Source organism: Crinia signifera, chromosome 1, assembly GCF_055691185.1.
Source record: "Crinia signifera chromosome 1, ASM5569118v1, whole genome shotgun sequence".
Lineage (NCBI taxonomy): Eukaryota > Metazoa > Chordata > Amphibia > Anura > Myobatrachidae > Crinia > Crinia signifera.
This window is the reverse complement of record NC_139217.1, coordinates 331,674,619-331,696,827: the sequence shown is the minus strand read 5'-3', so window position 1 is coordinate 331,696,827 and position 22,209 is coordinate 331,674,619. Positions and strand designations below refer to the sequence as shown.

The 22,209-nt window shown below is 43.0% G+C and overlaps 1 protein-coding gene across 1 annotated transcript; it reads right to left on the bottom strand.

The window, feature by feature from the left end:
* Positions 1-561: 561 nt before the first annotated feature.
* Positions 562-1,512, bottom strand: LOC146079808 (olfactory receptor 6M1-like). The gene has a single exon (XM_083186453.1). The coding sequence runs from the start codon at positions 1,510-1,512 to the stop codon at positions 562-564; it is 951 nt and encodes a 316-aa protein (XP_083042579.1).
* Between the last annotated feature and the right edge of the window lie 20,697 nt (positions 1,513-22,209).

Below are 22,209 nucleotides of genomic sequence, written 5' to 3'. Positions count from 1 at the left end.
TACAAACACCTGATTGAGGTTTGGTGGACAAGAGACTGGACTGTTATGTGTCACTATCAAATACGCCTACAGCATTCACATATACATTTGGGCTTACTTGTAGTCAATTTGCATGGGGGGGGGGGGATACAATAAAATGTAACATTATTAAAACGATATAATTGTTACTAAAATGTTGACATTCTGCTGATATTTGATGAATACGATTTATGTAAATGATATTGCATGCTTACTATTAAATTAAAATAATAAAAAAAATATTGTAATATTTTCAATCATATTAATTCTAATGTATGCTATTAAGCTGGGTTGTATTAATATATTGTATGAATACTTAGAGGGTATATTCTGTTACACTTCAGTTCCATATTTTCCATTTTATTGGGTTTTTTAGCAATTTATTTTAACTTTTTAATTAAGAATTTTTTAAACAGTAATTAAAAGCCCATTGGATAGTTCACACATGTAGGCCAATTATTGGCATCTGTCCATTGAGTAATATTCTTCCTATTATTGTATTTTCTCAGTGGGAATAAACAATACATGCTCTCCTGCCCATAGTTATTTGGAAAAGTAGAGACCATCCATCCTTGACAGCTTTAGGTTCATCACCTTCCTCAGAGCTTCTTTTGCTTCTTTGTTCCGTAGACAATAAATTACAGGGTTGAGCAATGGTGTCACCACTGTGTTGAATACTCCTAACACCTTATTGGCATCCATTGAGTCAGACACACTGGGTCGAACGTAAATAAATATGACAGTTCCATACAGAATAGTGACCACTGTGAAATGTGAAGCACAGGTTGAGAAAGCTTTTTGCCTCCCTTTTGTGGATGGAATTTTAGAGATGGTAGATATAATGAGCACATAGGATACAACAGTAAGGAGCAATGAGGTAAGGATGATACTACAAGCAAAAAAGAAGACTACAATTTCTTCTAGCAATGTGTCTTGGCATGAAAGCTGGAGAAGAGGTGGGAGGTCACAGAAGAAATGATTGATGATTGCAGGTGGGCAAAATGTTAACCGAGATATCAGAAGCATAAGGAAAAACACAGAGAGGAACGCAACTGACCAGCAAGCTGAAACAGCCTGTACACATACTTGAGCATTCATGATGGATGGATAACGTAGTGGGTTGCAAATAGCCAAGTATCGATCAATGGCCATCACTCCCAGAATGAAAAACTCTGTGGAACCCAAAGAAAAGTAAAAATATGTTTGTGAGAGGCAACCAGATAGTGAAATGTATTTCCAGCCAGCCAAATTAGCCAACAGTTTAGGAGCAATGGATGATGTGTACCAGATCTCTAGGAAAGATAGCTGGCTAAGAAAGAAGTACATGGGAGTATGAAGTCTAGTGTCTATGCGCACCAAACTAATGATAGCAACATTAGCAGTCACAGTCAATAGGTAGATAGCAAAGAAAATCACAAAAAGAAAAAACTGCAGTTCTACAGAGATAGTAAACCCAACCAAGAAAAACTGAGTCACAATACTCTGATTTTCCATTATCTTCTCCCTGCAAACAGAGTGGGTAATGTTTAATTTTTACTCTTAAGCTTAACCATTTGAGTGCCAACGTTGCTGTGAGAGATCCTCAAAATATCTGCTAAAAATGCCAATGCCGCTCACAGTGACTGTCCTTTTTTTGAGTTCAATGTTTAACTAAACTTCAGTTAATTGACTTGGCTGTATTTGTATTTATATCTACTAAAGGTTCAGTAGCTGAGAGCGGCGCTGGCATTTTTAGTGGCTATTTTGAGGATCTCACAACAATGTTGACACTCAAAGGGTTAATTATATATTATGTAAAAAATGATTGTGTTGAGAAAACAGACTGCAATAATTAGCCTGCAATAGCAAATAGTACAGGTTGAGTATCCCCTATCCGAAATGCTCGGGACCACGAGCATTCCGGATAGGGGAATTTTGCGGTTTTTGGAATATTTTTTTTTAAAGCATACTTACCTGTCCCCTGATGGTGTCCGGTGGTCCCTCGGCGTCCACGCAGTCCCTAGGCGTCCACAGCAGGCCTCCGGCATCTTCTCCAGGGTCTCCAGCAGTCCCAGGAATGCATTGCGCGAGTGTGCGCGCGCACCGGTGACGTCACCGGCGCGCGCGCACACTCGCGCAATGCATTCCTGGGACCGCTGGAGACCCTGGAGAAGATGCCGGAGGCCTGCTGTGGACGCCTGGGGACTTTGTAAGTATGAAAAGAGGGTTAGGGGGGGTTAAAAAAAATATAAAAAAATTCGAATGATTACAAAAACCACGGTTTTTGGAATAATTCGGATAAGGGATGTCCGGATACCGGATACTCAACCTGTAATAAATTACTATCAGTATTCTTATTTGTGTAAAACATATATTGATATTAAATATTGATATGTGTATCTGTATGTTCCTCAGTTATGTAATTGCAAAACTAGTATTGTGTTTGCTTCATTATCTAGGCATTTATGGCAGTGACTGATTGCAGCATCTTTAAAAAGTGCTATTGATAATGTAGGCCTAATTGGAGATAACAAGTTGCTTTTTCTACAACTCTGAAAAGGTGGTGGGCATGGGTGGCACACATGGGAACGCCCATCGTTTCATAGGCGATCCCCTGCAAACACTGGGTGTTCCCATGCAAATGGTGGTGTGACACAGGTGCTGGGGGTGGATAGCTGACGTCACCGGATGTAAGCTGCCCTCCCTGTTCACGTAGCTGGGAGCTGCAAATCTGAGTCACCATAGCGTGACTTTGATTTGCAAACGCTTAAGAAATCATTCAATGGTCGGAGCCCATTGAATTAATTCGGCCCCACACGAATGCGAATGTCTGTGGGGACATTCACATTCACGAAATTCGCAGCTTTGCGAGCAGAGCAATCGGAATGACCTCCTTAGTATATAAATTTACATTTGATCTATTGCAAATTGTTATAGTCCTCAACTCAGTGGAGATAAGATTGAGAAATCATTTATGGCTTTGCAAACATTAAGCTATGCTGGTATATAGGAAATAAATAGTTTCACGAGTAATCAGAATTCCTCTTGGAGTTTAAAAGCTAATCCACTATAAACAAAACGTTTTTAAAAAAAGTTTCACTCATGAAAGCCACAGGTTACATTACCTAGCACTTCGCAAGCTATTTCCATTAAGCTTGTTACTTTGAATAGTGCAATATGATTGTAAAAGCTTATTTGTGGCACTCGTAGTAGAGTTGTGAGGTAATTGTATATGGTGCAACCTGGGGAAGGACACAAATGATTATGGGAAATAACCCAAACCAAGTACCAGAAATGCCAGGAATGACACATTTGAGATTCTTAAAAGGTGTCACGTGTCAATTTAATGAAAGCATCTACTGTATTTCAGCCAAAGATAATTGCTTTGGAACATTTTATTTTAGAATGGTTGCAGATTACTTCAAATTTTTATTTAACACCTTTCTAATTAAATAAAATGTGTAAGATATTGACTTTCTTTTATTTTTTTAAATACATTTTTAAAGAATCTATAATTATTTCCTTTTCCCCACTAATATCCTTCTATATGAGTCAGCTAATAAAAATTGTCACTTTTATTGGGTACAGGATGATCTGCTCATTTTTTTATGCACTCCTTCCACATAACACAATTTATAAAATTTGCACACCTCTGCGTACAGCGAATTGCCATTTTTACTGGATTGAAGAGTTCTCTGGAGTGTGCATTTGTGATAATGTCTGTTGGGTTCATGAAACAACTCATATCTCGTACCTAAAATAACTGGTTCCTTGTTGTTGTACATAACCTAATTCTACATTACATTCTACATTACATTTTGCAGAAATACAGCCTTTAAAGCACAGGATTAAATTACATTCTGCTAAATATTATACCTTTTGCTTGTACAGCAGTAGCGCACGCAGGGGGGGTTTCTGAGTACCCAGAAACCTCCCCAGGAGTCTAAGGACCATAGGCTGAAAGCTGAGGGTCCCCTCTTTCGATGGGTACAAGAATTTTAAAAATCGGCCCTTGGGAATTAGAGATATCTGACTTTAAAGCAGTGGTCCCCATCTAAGCCTGTTAATTGCTCTTCCCAGTCAGATATTTTAGGACAAGTCGCCCCCGACTTCCCCCTGAGCTTCCCCGGCTGCTCCCCGGGGGAGCTTGATTAGATTGGCACTTGATGTGGGCAGCCTGTGATTGGCTGAGCGCTCTCTCAGTCAATTGCTGACTGGCTGAGAGAGCGCTTAGCCAATCACAGGCCGCCCATTCATTGTATGGGCTTTTTTTTTTTATTCGGTAGTACTGACAGCTCCTGGCTCCCCCTGCCCGGCTCTATGCCGCCTGTGTCCCCCGCAGCGTCCCTAGCCCCCCCTGCTCCCTCCACCGCCGCGCCGCCCCACTAGGTCCCAAGTCGGGTGGTCGGACGTGCAGCAGGTCCGACCACCCGACGCAGATCCGATGCGCATGGGACCGCGCATCGGATCTGAGGGGACATCAAAACTAGCCGATTTTGGTCCGATTTCGGCCAGATCCGACTGATCTGCCCGAAATCTAACCAAAATCGGCTAGTGTATGGGGGCCTTTAGAGTTTTTCTGAGGATATATTCCAAAAGCTGGGACTCTCATCCTTTGATGGACACTAGCAGATTGTCTCTACTGTTCCCAGAACCAGAGATATCAGCCTTCCAGCAGCTGATTACTGCTCCAGCTCCATACACCTGGTATGTAGTATTATATACTCGTTGGCAGATTGCTCTGCCTCCTGAACTCTGATCCCCTAGTCCCCAGTACCATTTGGTAGGTGGGATTCTCTAGTTTTTAATTCCATTAAAATCTAAGAAATCTATTTTCGGGAACTGGAGATATCTGCAGTCAATCAAGCTGTCCTCCCACCAGAAAATATGAATAATAAGCCCACTCCACTATATATAGTTATTATTATTATTATTATTATTATTAATATTATTATTATTTATATGCATTTGGTCTATCTATAATACTTTAACTGACCCGGCTTTGCTCGGCCCCTCTGGAAACCCCCTTCTGAAAATCCTGCGTTTGCCCCTGTACACCCAGGGGCTGATTCAGATTTGACTGCTGTGTGCGAATTAGCAGCGCCGTGCGATTACTCTGCAAATAGTTAGCTGCTGCCCCGCTAGCTTGCGAATGGGCAGCAAATATGTCGGAAGCTGGTGAATAGGCTGCAAAACCATTCGGAGCTCACTTACCATCTAATGATTTCACCACTGTGCGCAGCCTGTGTGTAGTCCTGGACATCCTCGGACAAGATGGGAGCTGACGTCACGCTTTTTCCCATAAAATGCTTGGCCGCGCCTGCGTTTTCCTAACAAGCCTTGAAAACAGCAGATTATTGCCCGAAAACAGCAGCTTTCTGTCAAAGAACTTGCAACCAGCTTGCGATGAAAAGAAGTACTAGGATGTCATTGCATACTAAGATGCATCTTATTATCGATGCATCTATCGATAATCGGTCACGGTGCAAATTAACATAGCAGCCATCAGGTCTGAATCAGGCCCTTAAGCATTAGCTATAGCTAAAATGCAATCAGTAAGCATTTATATATTAATTTATTTCTACTTTAAAAAAAAATTATTCTAGTTAAGATTAAGTAATTCAATTAATAAATATGTTATCAAAATAGGCCCTCCAATCTAGGTGTCACTATTCAAATTACAATTAACTAATCATCTCTAAATGAAATAAATGTATCCATACATGTGATTCCCTATATACAAATGTATTTCAGGTTGAGTATCCCTTATCCAAAATGCTCAGGACTAGAAGAATTTTGGATAATGGATTATAAAGTATTTTAGAATATTTTTATATTTGAATGAGGTATCTTGAGGTATGTTGCATTTATGTTGTATAAACACATCAAACACATGAAATACACAAATATATTTTATTTGTGCATGAAACAAGGTCTTTAAGCATGAAACAAAGTTTGTGTATAGTCTCAGACACTGAATGTGAATGACAAGCAATCATTTTCTTGCATATATTTAGTGCCAGTTATATATCATTTCCCCAGGAGTGCTAGTTACAGATGTACGCAGTAGTGCCAGTTATATATCATTTCCCCAGTAGTGCCAGTTATAGATGTGCTCAGTAGGTTTTTTGCTCCCAAAAAATGACACTTTGTAAACAATGGCTTTTGGAATAAGTTGGATAACAGATATTTGGATAAGGGATCCTCAACCTGTATTTCCAAAGTATTATGTGCGCTGAGGAAAAGTGCATTTGTTGATACCTATATAAAAAAAGAAATGTATATAAAAATGAACCGTGTTTTGTAATAAAACAAAATACTGTCTCAATTGTGATCTCAAATACATTGCATATTCCAAGTACAGATATTTAATGCAATAAAAGGTACTTCTAAAATAGCATCATTGTTGCAAGATAATATTAAATAATACAATATATCATCATTCAATCATGCTATGTTTTAAAAATTCACATGGACATATAAAAATGACAGATTATCATTAATTCTTATATTTTAATCATAGATAAATAAAAGCTTTTCATAGAATAATGAGTTTTTGAATTTAAAGAGGTTTCAGAATACTTTTTTTCATCCAGATAAATAGATGTATCCATACAGAATGTTCTGCAGCTTATGCCCTGCTGTCTTATTCCTTAAAATTGTTTCATGAACATCATATTACCAAATCCACTATAAAAAGCTACTGCTGACACAGAAAAGCGATGAACAAGGCTGCATGAACATTCATCTTTTCTCTTGCTTTGAAATATCTCCCCAACCCATCTACATCTCTTACTCACACACGAGTCATCTGCTCCCCTTACAGGACTTTCTTAGACTGTATCTGCGCTCTCACTCCTAAAATATTTAGGGGAAAATTTAATAGGATGAGAGATTCGGAAAGTGAGAGATTTGGTAAGAAATCTCCAGTTTTTTTAAAGCAGCAATCATTTACACTGCAAATGCAGTTTAATTTTGAAATGTAAATGATTGCCGCTTTAAAAAAAAATGGAGCTTTCTTACCAAATCTCTCACTTTGTGAAACTCTTATCCTATTAAATTTCACCCTTAGTTTCCCAGAAAATACTCAAGTTTATCAAATTCTTGATCCACTTTTCACTCTATGCTTTTTTTATTATGAAAAAAAGTTCAAAAGATAATATTGCATTAACACAAATTCTAACATTGTTAATTTTGTTATGAATAAATTCACCATGAAAATCTTAATGTTATCAGAGGGGTACTGGCTAAAACTGTTTTTGATCAGCTATTCAATTTTAGATGTTGCACTAAAAATAAGTTGTCTGTACTTACTCTAAAGTAAATTGTGACCTTTTGTCTTTGATGTGCTTGCTATTGATATTAGAAATATCATTAGCTACTGTGTTAAACTTAGTGCTAAATTGATGTCACTTTTATACAGTATAGTGGGGCAGATGTATTAAGCCTTAACAAGAGATAAATGTGAGGGTGATAAGACAAAGACAGATAAACGTCCATGCAATCAGCTGCTAACTGCCATGTTACAGGCTGTTTTTGAAAAAAGTCAGTAAGGAGCTGATTGGCTGGACGTTTATCTCTCTTTATCACACTTGAATTTATCTCTTGTTAAATCTTAATACTCTGCCCCATTGTTTTATACCTATGCACCTATACTACTATAGTAATTCACTTCCTCTTCTGGATACAGAAATTATTTGTGTTCTGTAAATAGATAACAGTAACTAAAAACTAATCCTGGGTAGGAAAAAATATTTATATATATTTATAGCATCCAAAGGTCCGGCACTCCCAAAAAGTGTAGACATCTGTGGCTGGTGCCTGCACTGAAATAATTGGTACAGTTCATGGGGGGTGCGGCACTCAGCACTATATGAAGAAAATACACCAACTACAGTTGTACCACTGAGTGCCGCACCCCCCAAGAACTGTATATATATATATATATATATATATATATATATATAAAGAATTTACAGTATCACCTTAAACCATCGCTAATAATCAAATCATTCTTTTACATTTGCATTGTCACAGAGAAATGTTCTAAGAGAATACAGGATTTCTTTGTGTTCCCACCTGTATTTTTAGTGTTGCTCTACAGTATGATTTATCCAGTTGTCACATTGTGAGTTTGCCCTCCTTGAATTCGGTACGGGCTAGAAAGGCCTGCACGCTGTGAACAGGCAGGTATATACTAGGAGAGTAGCCCCTGGAAACCTAAAAAAATTGGACTTCTGGGAACTCTTTATGGTACTTCTGGGATGTTTACAACTGAAATGCATCAGAGTCTGGTTTATGCATTAACTCATTAATGCAAATATTCTCCTGCTTAAACGATTCTAGTCATCAAAGTAATGTAATTGCCGCATTAATATACAGGCATTGGGCCTTATTTGGAGTTAGAATCCAATATAATAAAGTATATATATATATATAAATAATAAGGAGCATTTTATACATTAGCAAAATCATGTTGGAATGGGGCAGATTTAACATTTTTAGAGAGATATTTAGTTGGAAATGTTTGAAACACTTTAATTTACAATGTAAGAAACTGCTCACCAAGCCACGACATATTTAATAAAGTGTATAGTATATATTTTCCAACCAGACATGAGCCAATGATTGATTAGTAATAAATCTTGGATATGAGAAGCCATTACAAACCTTTTATTTCAGTCCCCTAATATACAATACTAGGAAGATAAGGTACATCATTGTTTTAAAGATGGAAACCTTTGCTTCCATGTGAAATAATTGACAAAAGTTTGTAAATAGATGTAATATAGAAACACCAAATTCCCCTCCAAACTTATGGGTACATTTATTGATGATATAATTTTTTATTCTAATTAATATTACCAACCACTGTGGTTTTTATCAGTACTTCAGTAGTGAAGTTGCCGCTCGCGTGCTGTATTCCTAAAACCCCTGTTAGCGCTATTTGTGAAGGTCAAACAGCACCAATGAATGAATGGGTTTATATATCTCATACACATTGTTTTCCTGTCAGGCACATGCACAGTGTATCTCACAGGATGCTAAGCAGTTATTTTAGGGGAACCTCTTCTTTTTTGAGGATGGATGGACCATCTTTTGTGGGGCATCATTTGGGAGAGTGTGTGTGCTTGTCCGACCACCCTGCTGAAACTTTTACTTCTGGGGTAGTCTGAAAGGAGACAAATAGCCATGCTAGGACTTCTGAGGCAAGTAGGGAGCAGGGGGTGGGCTACCCCATCAGCTATTCTGCTTGCAGCGGGTGGAACCTACCAGTTCAGGTGCACCAGATGCAGTTACCCTTGGACACACACACACAAGTTGCTCATCCCCAGGTCAGGTGGTCTGTCCCTTTTAAAATGATTGTGATATTCTGTTCTGCAGTATTATTTCTGCATGGTGAATCTCCAGTTCCTTGATGTAGGAATGACCATGACACAGCTGCATTTATCTGACCACTCTTTGCAAAGGATTTTGAATCCTATGGAGCAGAGCTAGACTCTGATTCTCCACCTAGGCTGACAGAACTTGTGTCTTACTCTGAGAACACCTCTTCGGTGACGTCATCACTGACCCTACCTGCACCACACAGGATCTTCAATATAGGGTAAGGCAGCTCCCATAAACCACAGCAGTACCTCAGGGAGTTGTCTAATACTTATGTCTCCTATCCTTAGATAGCCAGCTTCTCTCACAGTAGGCTGCTTCCCCATATCCTTGGAGTTGTCTTCAATGTGTGTGTGTGTGTGTGTGTGTGTGTGTGTGTGTGTGTGTGTATATATATATATATATATATATATATATATGCATACACACTGCTCAAAAAAATTGAGGGAACACTAACATAACACATCCTAGATCTGAAGGAATGAAATATTCTTATTAAATACTTTGCTCTTTACATAGTTGAATGTGCTAACAACAAAATCACACATGGAAATGTATTAACCAATGCAGGTCTGGATTTGGAGTCACCCTCAAAATTAAAGTGGAAAAACACACTACAGGCTGATCCAACTTTGATGTACTGTCCTTATAACAAGTCAAAATGAGGCTCAGTAGTGTGTGTGGCCTCCATGTGCCTGTATGACCACCCTACAATGCCTGGGCATGCTCCTGATGAGGTGGCGGATGGTCTCCTGGGGAATCTCCACCCAGACTTGGACTAAAGCATCCACCAACTCCTGGACAGTCTGTGGTGCAACGTGTAGTTAGTGGATGGAGTGAGACATGATGTCCCAGCTCAATTGGATTCAGGTCTGGGGAACGGGCGGGCCAGTCCATAGCATCAATGCCTTCATCTTGCAGGAACTGCTGACACACTCCAGCCACATGAGGTCTAGTATTGTCTTGCATTAGGAGGAACCCAGGGCCAACCGCACCAGAATATGGTCTCACAACGGGTCGGATGATCTCATCTCGGTACCTAATGGAAGTCAGGCTACCTCTGGCGAGCACATGGAGGGCTGTGGAATGGAAATGCCACCTCTCACCATTACTAACCCACTGACAAACCGGTCATGCTAGAGGATGTTGCAGGCAGCAGAATGTTCTCCTTGGCATCTCCAGACTCTCACGTCTGTCACATGCTCAGTGTGAACCTGCTTTCATCTGTGAAGAGCACAGGGCACCAGTGGCGAATTTGCTAATCTTGGTGTTCTCTGGCAAATGAGACTAGAGGAATGAAACCAAAGTGAAAGCTGCTCAATCAAACCAGTAATGCCCCTCAGGTGCTGCAAGAGAGGGGAGTTTAACCCCTAGCACGACAAAAGGGCATTAGTAATAAGATTTGAAAAACCAACATAATAGAAGGTAATTCAGAGATCTTAGTTATATATATTTTGCAAAAAATATGGTAAGCTTCCGGGCCTCGTCAAGGCTTCTCTGATAACGGAAGTCCTACACTGCATGATATGGAATGGTCAGGAATGTGGCAATTAAAATTGAATGCCAAAAAATGCTAAATCATGCACTTGGGTCTCAAAAATCCGAAGGCTAAATATAGTATTGATTACACTATATTGGAAAGTAATTAGGAGGAAAGGGATCAAGGAGTCACTATTTCAGTTAACTTGAAGGGATATAATCAATGTAACCATAGGCGTGCGCAGCACATTTCATTAGGGGGTGCACATTTCATTAGGGGGTGTCTTACACGCCCATTGGGTGTGTCTAATACCACCAATCAGACATGTCTACCATCAGCTATTCGCACTCGCTACAATAAAAAACCTCTCTTAGCCACACCATAATCTCCTGCCTAGTTCAGTTTTAATCTTCTAATTACTCTGTGTAACAGTACATGCAAATAAAGTCATAAACATATATGGATGATGCAGGTATGTAGTGATATGACAATGGTCTAGTACAATTAACAATGCAAAGGGTTGGGATCATTTGGTCTATTGCATTATGGTAGAAAGTCATTAGGTCGAATCCATTAGGTCGACATGCTAAAAGGTCGACAGGATTCTAGGTCGACATGGGAAAAGGTCGACATGATTCTAGGTCGAAAGGTCATTAGTTTGACAGGTCATTAGTTCGACATTGTATATGTCGACATTCACAAGGTCGACATGGGGTTTTTCACTGTTTTTTTACCTGAATGTCAACACAGTCGACATGGACACAGTTTAAAGTGCACTGCATCCCCTCGCATCGCTCGCTGCGCTCGCTATGCGTCGGGCACGGTGCCTCGCTACGCTCGGCACACTATTTTATTCTCCCACCACGCCCTAGTGGATGGTAGGGCATGAAATACCGCCTGTCGGCACATGTTGGCTCAAAAAACAGTGAAAAACTCCATGTCGACCTTGTGAATGTCGACATAGACAATGTCGAACTAATGACCTTGTCAAACTAATGACCTGTCGAACTAATGACCTTTCGAACTAGAATCATGTCGACCTTTTCCCATGTCGACCTAGAGTCATGTCGACCTTTTAGCATGTCGACCTAATGGATTCGACCTAATGACTTTCTACCATAATGCAGTAGACCAAATGACCGCATCCCCAATGCAAAACACACATACTTCATTGATGGGCGCTTGTTTAAATGGAATACCAGTTCTAAAAAGCATAAGTATATAAGGGTGGGCACAGCATTAGGGGGTGCCTGTGTACCACTAACACTCTATATGCGCACGCCTATGAATGAAACAAAGCAATGAGGCAGGCAAGTCAGATGCTTGGTTACATAGGGAGAGGAATCATTAGCAGAATGAAAGTAGTAGAAATGCCACTGTGTAGGTCGACAATACGGCCTCATCTACAATACTGTGTTAAATTCTGGAGGCCATTTATTCAGAAGGATATTAATACATTAGAGACCAAATGGACTACACCATAAAACTTACCTGTAAAAACTAAAATATCTTAACCTATAGTTTGTAGCAAAGAAGGGAAAGGGGGGACATGATAGAAACTTTTAAATATATCAAAGGTTTGAACAAGGTACAAGTGGGAGAAATTTTTCAAAGAAAGAGACGCATTAGAACACAAGTACATGCACCGATTGAGTTGGTCAATGAAAATAAATCTGTGAGTTTAATTTTGGTGGGTCTGGTCATACAGTCAGCAAATACCAGGCAGTATCTCTGCTAGGCCAGGCTTGTCTGCAGGGTCACTTTTATATTCACAGCAGCCAGCGGGTCTCCAGTCTGTCTGGGCTCCAATCATCTTCCAACTGGGCTTCACTTTGGCTCCCCAACACAGTCCTGTTCTGTGGCAGCACCGCTGCTCCTCAGCCCGCTCACCAGCAGCCAGCTCAGCCCCACACATCAGGGCGAGGCAAGTCCTCTTCTGCGCTTAAATGGTGGGTGGGCTGTTGTGGGGCTATGCTGCTCTGTCACACAGCACAGCATGCATCAGAGTCTGTGTGATGGATCTGCGGCTGTTCTCCAGGCAGTTGATCCAAGTCTGTGGCTGTGTGCTTGAGAGCGGGGCCGCGGCTGTGCACCTGGAAGCCAGGCTGCATCTACATCCGTGTGTCGGTAAGCAGGGCCACGTCTGCAGCTGAGCACTGCCCGGCCATTGTGAAAACTGCACCGCACATTCTACAAAGCATAATCCTGAAATCCCGGGATTGAAGCGTCCAATCCCAGGATTCAAATCCCACTGATTTTGGCCTTAAATCCCGGGATCCTGGGATTGGACACCCTAACTGAAACTGAAGGGAGACTCTACCCTATTTGTGCTATGCTACTCCAGGGGAAGCGCTGATACTACACAGAATCACAGACACACACTTGGACACACTGGGGGAAGGGCTGATACTAGCATTAGCATATACAGATGTAGCCAGGGTCGGTGCAAGGGTTCTTGGCACCCTAGGTAAAACTTGTGCCTACCCCCCCCCCCCCCAAAAAAAATATATACGCCAACTACCCACTTTCCCTGTCAGTCAATCTTTGTGCCACTTACAGCTGCCGCTGATTGGGAGACCAGGTGACCGGAATTGAGCACATTAGAGAAGGCTGCACATTGGAAGACACCAGCAGCCAGGAGCCCACTCCAGGTGCAGAAGGACTGACCCCAAAGTGGATTACAATAACTTGCAATTCTACAAACATGGAGCATAAGTATAAAGCTTCTTATTTGCATCAATTATCATTGATTTGTTGCCACATTAGATCCAGAACTAACATTTATCTGCATGGATGGCTGCCTATCTAATGCCAGTTTTTTAACAGCATACTGCTTGGAATAAAATTCAGTGTATGTGGCAATTCTGTGAATCCACAGCTACAAAATATAACAGTGAAACAGCTTTGAATGAATGAGTACTAATTTGCTGCTACACTGAATTTACAAACTAACCCATCTTGCTTGACTGGCTGCCTATTCCAGTATAATACTTGATATTGGAGAAAATTACTTACAACTATTTTCTGTGCTGGAGGCTGAATAGAGTGGCTGCATAAATAGTGATAATTGATATCCTTTTGGCTAATTGCTGCTAAACTTTGATCATCAATACTTCTATGCATTTATGTGTCACCAATATATGATTTTATGGTATTAAATGTCTCACCGGCCGGTGCTTATTTTTTATGATGGATGTGTATGCTGCCTACACAAATGCATATTCCCCCAAAACATGCGTATTCTCAGTGACCAATCTGTACCTCCCTCCTGGAGCCAATGTAAAGCCCCAATCATTCAGCCTACCCAAACATTAAAACAGCGTTCCCTACCTGCGGGTAGGATACAGTTTAGGTTATGGTGTGGGTCAGAAAGAGTGCCGGATACAGTGTGGATTAGATACAGTAAAGTTTTGATAGTTGGGTTGTATTCAGTGCAGGAAACAGTGTAGGTTGGATGCATTATGGGTTGGGTAGTAGTAGTAGTAGTAGTACGTTTATTTATAAGGCGCCGCAAAGTGTCCACAGCGCCGTACATAGCAAACAAAAAACAAATGACAAGGTAACGTACAGGGTGTGTTGAAAAATACAGTATAAATAGGGGTATATCTTGTTAGAAATAAAATCAGCATCAGTTCAGAAGTAGGTGTCAAAATTGTCAAGGAGACTGAAGAAGAAGTAGAGGAAGGGAAGAACAGGACAGGAGGACAGGTGAGGTAAAGAGGTAGGGTGAGTACGTGAGGCAGGAGGACCCTACTCATAAGAGATAACATACTAAAAATAGGTGGGTGGACGAACGAAAAACAACAGGATAAGTAGGAACGGAGGGGAATGGAGGCAGGATAGGAGGATCAAAAGAGGTTAGGAGGAGGGATAGGCTAGTCGAAAAAAGTGGGTTTTGAGGGAGCGCTTGAAGGAGGTAAGGGAATCAGAAAGCCTGATGGGTGGCGGGAGGTTGTTCCAGTGCAGGGGGGCAGCGCGAGAGAAGTTTTGGACACGGGAGTGGGAGGAGGTGATTAGGTGAGAGGTCAGTCGGCGGTCAGCGATGGCGCGAAGAGGACGGGAGGGAGTGTGGATAGAGATCAGTGAAGAGAGGTAAGGAGCGGTGGAGGAGGAGAGAGCCTTGTAGGTGGTGGTGAGGAGTTTAAAGAGAACTCAGAAAGGAATGGGGAGCCAGTGAAGAGATAGACAGAGGGGGGAGGCGGAGGTAGAGCGGCGGGAGAGGAAGATGAGCCTAGCGGCAGCGTTAAGAATGATTTGGAGGAAATTAGCGATATTGGTCGATAAGAATCTACGCTATTCGGATCTTTATCTTTTTTAGGTATAAAGATCATAGAGGCATCCCCCATTGAGGCAGGGAGTTCCCCTACCCTCAGCGCCTCTTGACAAAGAGAAACTAATCTGGGGGCTATAATTTTAGCATATTTTTGGTAGACCTCAGCCGGCAAGCCATCGAGGCCTGGTGCTTTTCCTATGGGCAGAGATTTAATTACGGATTCGACTTCCTGAAGGGTAATGGGCAAGTCCAAAAGCTCCCGGGCATCGACTGACAGACGAGGAAGCTCTAGTTCCTCCAGAAATTTCTCTAACTCCTCTCCTGCTGGAGACACAGATGATTGGTATACCTTACCGAAGTGGGCAACAAACTCCTCCGCTATGTGCGGGGTTGAAGTCAACAGCTTACCCTGTTCAGTCAGAATTTTAAGAATTACATTAGACCGATGCGAAGATTATAGCAAAGATTTTGGCAAATAGACTCAGTCGCGTAACCCAAGGCATAATACATCATGACCAAACAGGGTTTATGAGCGGAAAATCTACTTTGATTAACCTAAGACGGGTATTTACGTTTGTCCAACATGCGAATGTGAGAGGAGGGAGCGCCGCAGTGGCCTCATTCGACGCGAATAAAGCATTCGATTCGGTCGAGTGGAGCTACTTGTGGTGCACCCTGAGAGCCTTTGGTTTTGGACCAGGGTTTAGGGGGTGGCTAAAGGCATTATATAAGAACCCGAGGGCCAGAGTTTCCATCAACGGGTATACATCATCATTCTTCTCATTAAATAGAGGAACCCGGCAGGGTTGCCCGCTCTCTCCTCTCATATTCGCAGTGGCGATAGAACCCCTTGCCTGCCTGTTAAGATCTAGGTTGGTCAATCAGGATCCGACAAGAGAAATTAGATACAATCTGGTCTCACTCTATGCGGACGACTTACTAGTTGGGTTGGCGGATCCTGTGCAAGATCTTCCGATAACAGTGGCACAACTTAACGTATTCGGAAAGTTTTCAGGATTGACAGTAAACTGGGAAAAATCCCACTTACTAATACTGGGAAAGGAGTCACAAGAGGCTGGGCAGAGTTATGAGCCACTAGCAAAAACCCAGGGGTTTAAATATTTGGGGGTAGTGATTACGGGTAAAACAGAAGGTTATCTTGGGGTTAACTTCTGTCCTGTTATCCAGGAGGTAAGATCGAAATGTAGGAGATGGGCTAGACTCCCCCTCACTTTAATAGGTCGTGTGAATCTGATAAAAATGGTTATTCTCCCCAAAATATTGTACATTTTACAGCATTCCCCCATTTACATAAAAGATGAGTACTTTAGAAATATTAACAGCATAATATCGTCATTTATATGGGGTAATAAACGACCCAGGGTTAAGCTGGCTACCCTTTGGAGAAGTCGAGAGATGGGGGGACTTGCCCTACCCAACCTTAAAAGATACTATATGGCGGCCCAACTAGTGCATCTGGCCACCTGGATCCAGGAGGATGCTTACTCACCAGATATATACAGATTATTAAAGTGTATTGACCCCTACATAACTCCCCTCCAGACATTACTTTTGGGCAAAGCTCGGAAAAAATATCCGGGAATTGTAATTCAAGCTATTAAAATATGGAACATGGTTGAAAAATTGAGCAACTATGAAGGGGTGGATCCGGATACATCGTTTCTCCTGATCCCGACTGCCAAGGAGGTGTATAAACAACAAGGGGGGAAACTATGGTCCCATTTCGGGATATCTACCCTGGGCCAATTATATCAAAATAATAACTTAAAATCCTTCGATCAACTAAGAGAGGAGTATTCACTCCCTGGTCCAATGTTTTATAGATACTTGCAGTTGCGTAACGCCATTTTACGGTGGGATAGAGGGAGAGAAAAAAGGTTGCAGGATACTCCAGCAAAACTTTTCCTGAAAAATCTTACTCCAAAGAAACGTATATCAAAAATAAACAAGTTCTTGCTCTTAAATGAACAAGATGAGGGGCTTCCACAGCTAAGGCAAAAATGGGCTATGGACCTCCCGTCGCTAACTGACGGACAGTGGCAGGAAGCTCTAACAATACCAAGGTGGGCAACAAAGTCGATCCGCATTCAACAGGTACAATTCAACGTGCTTCACAGGACGTATATAACTCCGGTAGGCTTATTTAAAATGACAGGAGCAGCCTCTGATAGGTGTCCGAAATGCGAGGAGTCGGGAGCCGCCTTTTGGCATATGATGTGGTCATGTAAATCAGTTGGTCAATTTTGGGATAGGATTCGTCAGGTCTTGGTAGAAATAGGGACACCAAGGGATACCCTCACGGCAAAAAAAATGGTTTTAGGGATCTGTCAAGAAGAACACTTGACTAGAGAGCAGCGCTCTCTGGTATTAAATCTCACGGCCTCGGCCAAAATGATAATTGCACGGCATTGGATGGCCAAAACTGGCCCGGTATTTTTAGAATGGATAAATTTGGTAAACTCAATATATGAGCACGAGAAACACTACTATGCCTCGAAGGGGGAACTTATTAAATTTCACGTTATTTGGCACCAATGGCACCAATGTAAATGGTTTAAATTTACAGGAGTATAAGTTATTATTATGAGAAATTAATATAAAATCAGAGGTGGGAAAAAGGTAAAAGAATAGGGGGGGGAAATAATAAAAAAAAAAAAAAAAAAAAAAAATGTATATAAAAAAAAAAAAAAAAAAGGGAAGGATATATATATTATTAATGTCACGGACACCGTTTTTTAGTTTATAAGGAAGTTTCTGTATGTCATAAACTGTACAGATAAATGCATATTTAGAGTTTATGTTGAGTAAATACGTGGTGTACACTATTTTCATTTCACGATTTATACTTTTTTGAGAAAAGGTCCCAGGCCAAAGTGACGTTATGCGATCTATAGAAAATCTAAATCCCCCTACTGAAGGGTGAACATATAGTTCATATCCCCCTTCTTTTGTGCACCTCTTCCACGGTATAAGGGGTTATATATCTTTTATAGGGATATATAGATAATATGTAAGGATCGTTGGGGAGACGGATAATCCCAGTTAAATGCCAATGAAAGAAAAACGAGGAGTTAGGATAGAGAAAAGAAATGGGTAATTATAACACTTTCTCCCCCTTCAAAAGACAACATCGGACATCCCGGTCACCCGGACAGTCCCCCTTCCCCTACTCTTTACCCCCCAGGACCTATAAGGGTCAAGGCCTTAGAACCGTAGTTTATGGATTGCAATGTGTTTTGTATGTATAATATGTATGTGACGTATTTAATGTCGGGTTTTATTAATTTTGTGTATTTGTACCTTGAAAAAGTTAAATAAAGACTCAATTAAAAAAAAAAAAGAATGATTTGGAGGGGTGCGAGGCGGGTGAGAGGTAGCCCAGAGAGAAGGATGTTGCAGTAGAGATGACAAGAGAGTGAATGAGAATTTTGGTCGCGTCAGTGGAGAGGAATGGTCTGATGCGTGAGATGTTGCGTAGGTGAAAGCGGCAAGACTGTGAGAGAGCACGAATGTGGGGGGGTGAAAGAGAGGGAGGAGTCAATGATGACACAGAGGCAGCGCGTTTGGTCGGTGGAGGTGATCTCGGTTTCACCAATGCTGATGGAAATAGTGGGAGAAGAGGGGATGTTCGGGGGATGGAAGATTAGAAGTTCAGTTTTAGCCATGTTTAGTTTCAGGAAGCGTTGGGTCATCCAGGCTGAGATGGCCGTGAGGCATTCGGAGACCTTGGACAGGAGTGATGGGGATAGGTCAGGGGAGGAGAGATAGATTAGGGTATCATCAGCATAAAGGTGGTAATGAAAACCATAGGAGCTGATGAGGGTGCCCAGAGAGGTGGTGTAGAGGGAGAAGAGGCGAGGGCAAAGGACTGACCCTTGGGGAACACCGACTGGCTGCGGGGTAGTAGGAGAGGAGGAGCTCGGAGTGGAGACGGAGAAGGAGCGATCGGAGAGGTATGAGGTGAACCAGGAGCCAGTGATGCCAAAGGAGCGGAGGGTGTTGAGCAGGAGAGGGTGGTCAACAGTGTCAAAGGCAGCCGACAGATCAAGCTGGATGAGGATAGAGAAGAGGCCTTTGGATTTAGCCGATAGTAAATCGTTAGTGACTTTGGTCAGGGCAGATTCAGTGGAATGTAAAGGGCGGAACCCAGATTGGAGGGGGTCTAGAATGGAGTTAGCAGTAAGGTGGCTTAGGAGACGATTATAGGTCAGACGTTTAGGAGCTTGGAGGCAAAAGGGAGGAGGGAGATGAACCTGTAGTTGGATGGAGAGTTGGGGTCCAGATTTGTTTTTTTGAGAATTGGGGAGACAAGAGCGTGTTTGAAGGAGGAAGGGAAGATCCCAGAGGATAGGGAAAGATCAAAGAGGTGAGCCAGGTGAGAGCAGACTGACGGACTGAGACGACGGATAATATTGGAGGGGATAGGATTGAGCGGGCAGGTGGAGGGAGAAGCAGATTGAAGGATAGAGTGGACTTCAGCAGCAGTGGTGGGGTAAAATGAGGACAGGGGTTGGAAGGAGGGGAGTCGAGATGTAGGAGGGGAGGAGGGAGAGGGTGAGGTCATGGCAGCAGTGATGGAAGTCCTGAGAGAGGAGATTTTGGTTGAAAAGTAGGTAGCAAAATCAGCGGCTACGATGGAGGACGGAAGAGCTGGAGGAGGGGGGAGAGCAAGGAGTTGAAGGTGGCGAAGAGCCTGCGGGGATTGGATGATTGGGAAAGGATGAGGGACTTAAAGTAGGATTCCTTGGCCAGAGCAAGGGCAGAGCTGAAGGAGGAAAGAATGAATTTGAAATGGAGATAATCCGCAAGGGAGCGTGATTTCTTCCAGAAGCGCTCAGCAGTGCGAGAGCACTTTTTAAGGAATCGGGTGATAGGTGAGTGCCACGGTTGGGGGTTGGAGCATTGAAGGGGGATAGAGGAGGGAGGGCAGGCAGAGTCCAATGCTGAAGATAGGGTGTCATTATAGAGGGAGGCGGCGAGGTTAGGGCAGGACATGAGGGCGATTGGGGCGAGAAGAGGACACAGCGTGTTTGAGAAGGCAGCAAGATCAAGTATGTTGACGTTATGCCGTGAGACAATGTGCTTGGGAGGGGGGGTGGGAGAGGGGGGTACAGTGCAGGATACAGTGGGATTCGGATACAGTGTGAGATACAGTTTGTGATGGATACAGTGCAGATCAAATACAGTGTGGGTCATATACAGTGCTGGTTGGATACAGTGCGGGTCAAATATAGTGTGGGTTGTATACAATGCAGGTCGATACAGTGGGGGATACACAGTAGGTCGGATAAAGTGTGGGTCGGATACACCCAGCAGGGTGTCCTCAGTGCGGGGTGCCAATATTGCTGGTGTGCCAGCAGTGTCAGCATTGCAATGGTGCTGACAGGGCCGGTACTGTGGTGTTGACGATGATGGCCGTGCAAGCAGCAGTGTCTTCAGTGTGCTGGGTGTCCCCATATTGCATGCATCTGCCCCATTGATGTATATAGTGAATGTGTGGCTGCTCCCGCTTCCCTTGGTGCTACCGCGAGGCTCCCTGGCTCCTTCGCGTCCTGTCTCCTCTGCCAGCTATCACAGGCGCCCGGCTGTCACTCCCGGCGCACCGCTTCAACCTCCGGCTCCACCGCGTCAGGCTTCTCCTGCCCGGCTCTACTTGCTTAAAGGGCCGCCTCTGGTGCTCCGTGATCCCGCTCCACTATTCGGCCACCATCATTTCTCTCCTCCCTGGCGGTCACCTCCTCCTTCCTCTCTCTCCCGCTCACACCGCCGGCCAATCAGGGACGGGGGTCTCATGCTCCCTGCACATGTACAGGAGCTGAGTCCCCCGCTGAGGCTGTTAACCCCTGACTGCCCCAATCACAAGGGAGGGGTTTGGGCTCTCCTCTCTCAGTCCACATATATCACACCCGCTGCTGCCGCTGCACAATAGCGCCCCCCCCCCTTCCTCCAGCGCCCGATGCGCGTGCCCCCCCATCCCCCCCTAGTTACGGCCCTGCTGTTATCATTGCCAACTCTTTCAATGGTACTTTCAAAATCGGTGTCTGAGGCAAAACCGCACGATCCGATAGCAGGATGTCAAGATTTTGTCTCACATAGGAATCTGATACAGAAAGGGATATCCAAGCTTGGAACGCCTTGGATCCCAGAATTTCAGATTAAAGACCTGATCACATGGCTGCAAAACCCCACCTTGTGATGTGAATTAACGTGTACGCTGTGCGAATGGATGTGTATGCCAAGTGAAGACTTGGCCTGGAACACACCCTCCCCTAAAACACTTCACCATGCCTGCGTTTCCCTGGCAGACCCCAGCGTTTTCTCTGTCACACCTAGCTGTTTTCTTGGCCATGAAACGGACAGTTACCACTCACAGATGCCTACTTCTTGTGAATCACCTTGCGAACAGCTTTTGAATAGAAATAGTAGAACAACTTAATCGCTGGCAAGCAACAAGCACGAGCCTTGCAAAATACATGCATTAGCATATAGGCACAGATACACATTTGTACACCAAGAGATGGGCTAATACTAGCATTAGCTTATAATCGCAGGCACGACTATGACCAAATAGATTATAGCGTTCGCAGCAGCATGCAACTCTAAATCAGGCCATACCAGAGGCGGAACTCTGGGAGGCAATGGAGTCATCTAGACGATCTGACCGACACAGTGACAGCCTACATCAGCTTCTGCGAGGACCTGTGCGTGCCAATCAAAACAGCATGCACCTTCAACAACAACAAGCCATGGTTCAGTGGTCAACTCAGGAAGCTCCGTCGGGCAAAGGAAGAAGCCTATCGCAGTAGTGATATTGTCCTGTACAAACAGGTCAGGAACTCCCTAACACGGGAAATCAAGCTGGCAAAAAAAAGATTCTCAGACAAGCTGGCGAACAACCTGTCAACCAACGACCCCGCGTCAGCTTGGAGAGGCATGCAAGCTATAACCAACTACAAGATCTCTCGACCATGCACCAGAAACTAGTGAACGAGCTGAACGATTTCTACTGCAGGTTCGAGAAGGAAGCTACCTGCATCAGTCCTACCCCTGA